Source organism: Mustela nigripes, chromosome 15, assembly GCF_022355385.1.
Source record: "Mustela nigripes isolate SB6536 chromosome 15, MUSNIG.SB6536, whole genome shotgun sequence".
NCBI lineage: Eukaryota > Metazoa > Chordata > Mammalia > Carnivora > Mustelidae > Mustela > Mustela nigripes.
This window is the reverse complement of record NC_081571.1, coordinates 69,655,920-69,663,700: the sequence shown is the minus strand read 5'-3', so window position 1 is coordinate 69,663,700 and position 7,781 is coordinate 69,655,920. Positions and strand designations below refer to the sequence as shown.

Here is a 7,781-nt window from a genome sequence, read left to right as displayed (position 1 = left end):
CTGGGATCATGACCTGAGCCGAAGGCAGCTGCTTAACCAACTGAGCCACCCAGGCGTCCCTACCTGGAATCTTTTGACTGTGTCTTCATTTTTCAGAAGTTTCAGAAAATTTTTATCATGAACTAGAGGGTTAGCTTTGAGTTTACTAGCTTCTGTACATTGACTTGGTTACATCCACTGCTAGTTCCTAATATGAAGATTTTATATTTATCTAAATACACCAGATATTGTATGTAAACACACTGGAGTGCAGCGCGGGTGGCTGTGAGGGGAGCTGCGTCCGCTGATTCCGGGGACGAAGAGTCCGAACTGCGATCACTGCCATCCGATCGCGGGCTCGGAATCTGCTCCGGTTTCCCACCCGAGCTAAACGCCAATCAACAGGCAGAGAAGGGAGTATTCATTTTGAAAAAAGCAATCCAGAAGATGCAAATAGTAGGAAAAACAGTCAATAGATGCTGCAATCTCAGTCATGTTTTTAGAATGGGTAGGAATAAGAGAGAGAGAGAAGTAGTGTTTCAGCCACTGGGTGTCTCTCCTGCTCTGCGTATATAAATGTCGCTAGTTCTTCTCTCATGCAGGTGAAAAAGCATGTTTGGACTTCAGGAAGAGAAGATCAAATAACTGAAAAGGCATAATTTCTTTTTAAACTCGAAGAGTATTCCAGCTTTAGAAATAATGAGACAATAAGCCTGGGATTATGACAGTAATGGAACAAGACAGAAAACACGCTAAACGTGTTATCACTACAGTAAAAATTCTTTATGAGGTCCTGTCTTTTGAATCTTAGTTTTTATTTTCCCTTCTTAGCATACAGAATTAAGTATGGCATTCTTTTGTTTTATTTACTTAAAATACTTTACAGAGTATCTATTACAAGATCAAGTTTCAAACTCCATCAGGTTACAAATCCACGACAAAAAGAAAATCCGCAGACTATTTACTGAGTATTCAGAATAATGTAGAAAGTACTTGTGAAAAGAAGACATATGTCAGCAGCACAAAATAGGATTATTCAATATTAAATGTACCCTCCAGAAAAGCTAACATTATAAGCAACAAATCATTTCATTCAGATAACACGTTAGGTAACTTGAACTAGCTCAGGACATCTGGGTCCTGTACTTCATTCATCATTACTCTTACCTTGTTTCTGTCCACGAGACAGTCTAGAGGTAAAATGCTGATTCTGCACGTACTGTTCTCTTAACTAAATCCCTTCTAGAAAAAAGAACTCTGTTCTTTTCTCTTCAGTGATCAACTTTTTTATTCTGTCACCACCCTTCACAAGAAAGCCAACTCTATTTGCTCACTGTGAAATTAGATTCTACTTTTAAGACAGGTGGGTGGTTAAGTATGAACTCTCACCTGTACACAAGGAAGAAAAATGCTGTCGAGCGAGCATGCAAGGGGGTGGCCCACATGTATGTTATGAGGGAGCATGCACGCAGATTTTAAGGCGAACTTAAAGCAGCACTGGCAAAACTCAGCAGGAAGAAAACTTACAGGACAGCTTCAAAAAACTCAGCTCCAGCTACATGACAGGAGAAAAAAGGGTAAGAAAAGAGGAGAGTCGCTGGGTCAGGGGAGCGGCACTGGAACACGCCTGCCGACCCCAAAGTCCACAACACCTGCAAGTGTTTCAAGATACATCCTGACTAGCCTCGACTGATCACAGAAATTCCAACAGCCCTGCCAGGAAGAGGTAAGCCTCACCCTTCACTCTGACACATGAGTCTATGCCTATCCCACTTCGGACCCCTTCCACTTACATTTCTCTTACGATGGTGTAGAGTAAGGGCATGTGCCCCAGCTCTGGCCAGTGAAGTCAAATGAGGGAGTTTCTGGGAAAGGTTTCCTTGCTCTCAAAAAAAGGGATACTGAATCTTGTCATTATCTAGGTGTGACGCCCAAAGAGTGAACTGCGGCTACCCTTGAACATGAGGGAGCTCGCTTAAGGACAAAGCTGTCGGTCCGAAGATAGGAGGGTAGAGAGACGCTGAATAACCCGGGAATTCTTGTTATGGAAGGTAATTTCCTTACTGCAAGCGGTATACTGCTTGCATGAGAATTTTCCATTACTTTAAGCCAAAAGCATTCTAACATGTTACCAGAGCTAGTATCTGGAATCTTAAAAACAAGTGAGATAGCAGATGTTACAGAGAATAATATAATATTATTCTGACGAAAACCAGCCTACTTTAGATGATAATGCTTTTTAACTCTCAGGATTCTGAGTACTTCTTTTGGTCTCTAACAAGAGCACAAATGTAGTCAATGAAGATTCTAATATCATTAAGAAGGAGTTGAACATATTCTACCTTAAAGCACAATATTCCTATGTAGTATCTGGTCAAGTGGCATCATCCTTGCCTTGGTGTTTTTCTAAAACCTAAACCAATCTATAAAATATGAGATGAACCAAAGTTTGATAGATACAAAAAAAAAATCTGTTTGAAAGAAAACAAATTGTAAAATCTAACCAGAATAACATGTAACATTAATTGCAGCTACCTGCACCAGGTTATTTTAATTCAAGTTCCTTAGACATACAGCTTAATCGTCAATTCTCAGCAAAAACCATAGCAAATCAATTTTCCTTATTCAGGGCAGAAAATTAAACAAATGAGCAGAAGTTTCTAAAATGAACTAACTGGGGATTATTCCCTGGGAAGAAATTCCACACCTGAGGCTACAGAATAGGAAGAATCCCTCTCAAGGCTCTAAAACAATGTGGGATATGGACTTTTTTTTTTTTTAAATGATTTTATTCATTTATCTGAGAGAGGGTGAGAGAGCAGACTCCCCACTAAGCAGGGAGCCCGATGTGGGACTCAAATCCCATAACCCTGGGATTATGACCTGACCCAAGGGCAAATGCTAAACCAACTGAGCCACCCAGGCGCCTGGCATATGGACTTTTAGATCACTGGTTCCGCATATTAGAATCAACTTGGAGCTTTGACAAACCATAGTTGCCTGGCTTTCACTTCAAAACCAAATCTATCTGAGTCTCAGAGGGTGCACATCTGTCTTGTTTTTAAAGGTCTCCAGATGCAGAGTGATGGGCTGAGGACCACTGATTTAGACTTTGATGTAGAATTAATCATGTCATGGCAATGTAGGATTAATCATATTTTAAGGGTTTTAGGCACCTTAATCGAGAAAATGATGTGATGCCTAGGAATTAAGCCAACCACCTAACAACTATGAAGACTTTTGAGTATGGCTGGTACTTGTTAATAATCCATTCCCACAGATGAACCTTGCACAGAATCATGCTTAATGAACATACATACTGTAGTGAGGTTTTGCCCCTCACTGAAATATTGTTGGTGACATGACCGATGTAAATTTCTCCATTCTCGTATAAAACAGATTTTAGGGTACCTGCGTGGCTTAGTTGCTTAAGCAACTGCCTTTGGCTCAGGTCATGATCCTGGAATCCCAGGATTGAGTCCCGCATCAGGCTCCAGTCCCACATCAGGCTCCCAGCTCTACAGGGAGTCTGCTTCTCCCTCTGACCTTCTCCCTTCTCATGCTCTCTCTCTCTCTCTCTCAAATAAATAAGTAAAATCTTAAAAAAAAAAAAAAAGATTTTAAACATAAACATAAGCATCAAATCAAAATCAGTCTTGGAGAAGGAAGGTCAAAAAGAGTCCAGACTAAGAGCTGAATTAGAATGGATCACGTGAACCCTAAACAAAAAGCTAGCCATAATTCAGGATGAGCCTGGGCAAGTATGGCTGACATTCAGTGGCCCAGGGGTGGCACAGGTCACAAACGTGATCACCCTATGGCCTATGGTCAATGTTCAGATGTCTAACTGGGGATGAGGAAAGAGACCAAAAATGGGAGCCTGGATAAGGAAGCAAAAAGAAGTATATCAGGAGCTAGTAGAGTCTTCTAGATCCACACAATAAATAGAACAACCTCTTGAGCTCTACGCAAATTGCCAGGATGCCAAGAGGGGAAAGGGCTTGTGGACTGACTACACTACAGGCCCTAGTGTTTGCACACACAGTGAATGCAGCAGAGCAGTACTTGTTGCTGAGCCTTTACCAGTCCTAGAAATAACTGTCACATGAAATAATAGAGAGTTAGGGTTAAAAGGGACCTTACAAGCAATTTAGTTCACCTGTCATCCAATGCTGTCAGTAGACCTGAGTTTCACTGATGTCTTTCTAAACTACAGAAAATAAATGTCAACATCTTTTATAAACATTTAAAAAAATGGGGCCCCTCGGTGGCTCAGTTGGTTAAGCATCTGACTCTTGATTTAGGTCAGGTCATGATCTCAGGGTCACAAGATCAAGCCCCAAGCTGAGCTCTGTGCTGGTGGCTTAGAGCCTGCTTGGGATTCTCCCTCTCCCTCTTCCTCCCGCCCTCCCCGCTCTGAAATGGTAATAATAATGGTGATGATGATAAAAGAAATGGTATGACTGTATTGACATCCAATAATGAACCATACTGATCCAAAATACTATTAAGTAAAATTCAACCCGTTTTTTTTTTTTTTAAAGATTTTATTTATTTATTTGACAGAGATCACAAGTAGGCAGAGAGGCAGGTAAAGAGAGAAGGAAGCAGGCTCCCCGCTGAGCAGAGAGCCCGATGTGGGGCTCAATCCCAGGATCCTGAAATCATGACCTGAGCTACAGGCAGAGGCTTAACCCACTGAGCCACCCAGGCGCCCCATAAAATTTAACTCTTAAATTCGTTTGCATTCAAAAATAATTTGAGTAGCTTACCCTTCTGTCATTTCCTTCACAGAAAGAACTTTTAAACTTAACTATTTCAAAATGTTGGTCTCTGCAGTCTGTCACTATGTAAATATTTTTTTCAGACTATAAGACATAAAAATAAATTTATCTCTTCATAGGTTAAGTTACTGGTAACCTACTGTCCATAAGACATGTTCCTTTAGTTACATTTCTAGCTGTGGCAATTTACACTTTGAACTAAACAATTGGTTTCATTTAATATAGCCTCAATTTCTTCTACCTGCACCCACTCACCTTGATGGCCAATGAGATTTAATGGGATTGAATTTTTCTCTAAGCAGATTGATTCTTCCAGATGGGTAATCATTAAGAAGTAAACTCCTTATCCTTTTGATAGCTGTCCTACAATCTTAATCTTTATTCTGACATGTAAATTTACACATCTGCTATAATACTGTATAGCATGTTTATCATTAGTCACAAAAAGTCATTTATTTCTGTTCAGGCTAGGAATCTTACTCCTGTAGGGCAACAGGCAGTCAGCCAAAAACCTGATGAAACATTTTACAGGAGTAAATCAGATTTTGGAAAGCATTATAAAACTCTGATCGTTCCTAAAATGGTTGCAAGCTCCCATGCAGGCAATCCCTAACCTCTTTAAACAACTTGGTGAAAGGACACCCACACAAAATCGTGCAGCTTCCACCTCACTTAAAAATTGATTTACCAATTTAGGTGGCTCGATTTATTGGCATTTTTCTGTTTTATGATAACTAGGTTATCATAAAAATAACAAAAAGGTTTAGAATGCATGGGGGAAAAAAGCCTAAAAATCCGTTATTCTACTACCCAAAATACAGAAACAATCTATTCGTATTTTTATACTTCTTTCTCAATTCTCTGCATTTTTTAACATACTTGAAATCATAAAATATAATACTTAGTGTTCTGCTTTTCTAACTTAATAGTATGGCTATTAAAATGCTATTAGAGGGGACAGCTGGTTGGCTCAGTGGGTTAAGCCTCTGCCTTTGGCTCAGGTCATGATCTCAGGGTCCTGGGTTCGAGCCCCACACTGGGCTCTCTGCTCAGCAGGGAGCCTGCTTCCCCCCTCTCTCTCTACCTGCCTCTCTGCCTACTTGTGACCTCTGTCAAATAAATAAATAGAATTTTAAAAATAAATAAATAAAATAAAATGCTACAAGAGGACTCACTTACCACCTGCCTACTGTTGGACACTTAAGTTGTTTTTAAATACTCAAAAAACATAAAATGGAGATATTAGTGCACAGGCTTTTTTCTATATTTAGGATATACACTTAAGTATATATTCTTACCAGATTCTCCAGCACTAAAGTGATCAAATGGATTCCCTTCGGCATCCGGGTTTAGTAACATCATTTCAAACGGGATATCTTCCGCCTGAGAATTCTCATTGTCATCTTGGCACGTATACTTGTCTGCATAAAACACGTGCCATGCTTGTGGATATGGAATCTGGGACACGGTCAGATTATGTTCAGTCTGATTCATGGTCACTTTAAAAACAAAGAAAATAGCACTTTGAAAGCAAAATTCTCAAACGTACTCATTGTTTCAGTCATAAATTAGAATTCTTTTGTTTTGTTCCTACTACCTTGAAAACCGAAGCCCCGGTGTAGTACTGGAATAAGGCTGTAAACCTTAAGGCACGTAAGAATGATAATGTATCTTAACCAAAGGGATCACTACAGAGGTACTGTCAAACACCACAAGAGCAGAATGGTTTCAATGAGATTTTGAATATGAATTTTAAATTTTAAAGTTTCCAAGTAGATTAGTAACATTAAGAATTTTTTATTATAAGGAAATATACATAAACACAAAAGTTATCATTTTAACCATTTTGAAGTGTACAGTTCTGAGGCATTAAGTACCTTCACAATGCTGTGTAACAACTGCAGTGACATTTCTGAAAATTATATTTGAGTTAAAATTAAAACGGAACACTCAATTCAGAGAATCATTAGATCTAAAAACAATGACCCACAAATACCTTCAAAAGCTTTTCCAAAATCTTTTTCTCATTGATTATTCTTTAAAAAGGTACTGAAAGGAGAAGAGTAGAAATGACCAGAATATCAGAGTTGTTCTACTGGGTCAGGTCTATACAGTGGGGGGAGGGGAGGCTCATGAATGTTGGCATCACACAGATCTGTGTTTGAATCTTGGCTCCAATACTTACCTTTGGTGTAAACTTAAGCTATATGTTATGATACTTTTTCAGCTGTAGAATGAATCCTTAGAGCAAAGAGCTGATGGAAGGACTAAGTTATATGAGTCACTTACCATGATACCTGCCCTATAGTAATTGCTGAAGAAAGACTGATTCTCCTTTTTCTTTCTTTTAAACAAGGTAGTTATACTAATAAATGGCTCTTAAACCAGGGTAATCCTGCTGCCCTCCAGTACATTTGAAAATGAAATGTACAGGGACAGTTCTGTAGTCAAAATAGTTGAGAAGGTCCTTGGAGGGAGGCTGTGCTAAGCCTCATGCAATCCAAGGTAAAGTTTCATACAATAAAAACTTGTTCTGCCCAAAATGCCAAGAGCACCCCCTTTGAGGAACACTTAGTGATGTCTAAGATGCCGCCCAAATCTGAAAGTACGATTCTGACTTAAGAGGCACTCTCGAACACTACCATGAAGCTGTAGGACAGTAGTGTCTCAAGTGCTATGTATAATAAAAAGAAGAGAAGGGTTAGAAGAAGTCTTGGTGATGTTACTTAATAACCTTGCGACTCAACAAAGAAATTGCTTACTCACTCAAGATGTGTTTTTTCAGCAGTAAAATTCAGATACTTGACTTAACTCAGAGTTCTTGTGAGGAGCAAATGAGACAGTATATGGAAATCCAAATAAAGAGCCTGATTCTCTACAAAGTTATTCTTTTTTTTTCCCCCAAAGTAAAATATTCTTAAAATATAAGATTATGGGGCGCCTGGGTGGCTCAGTGGGTTAAGCCGCTGCCTTCGGCTCAGGTCATGATCTCAGGGTCCTGGGATCGAGTCCCGCATC

General features: G+C 39.4%; 1 protein-coding gene across 2 annotated transcripts in view; it reads right to left on the bottom strand.

Moving 5' to 3' along the window:
* The window catches only part of GPR180 (G protein-coupled receptor 180), a 31,305-nt gene that overhangs the window by 13,469 nt on the left and 10,055 nt on the right, over positions 1-7,781 (bottom strand). For both annotated transcript variants that reach the window (XM_059377706.1, XM_059377707.1), the window contains exon 3: positions 6,062-6,262. In XM_059377706.1, coding sequence (XP_059233689.1) covers positions 6,062-6,262 — 201 coding nt within the window. The remainder of the gene's footprint in view (positions 1-6,061; positions 6,263-7,781) is intronic.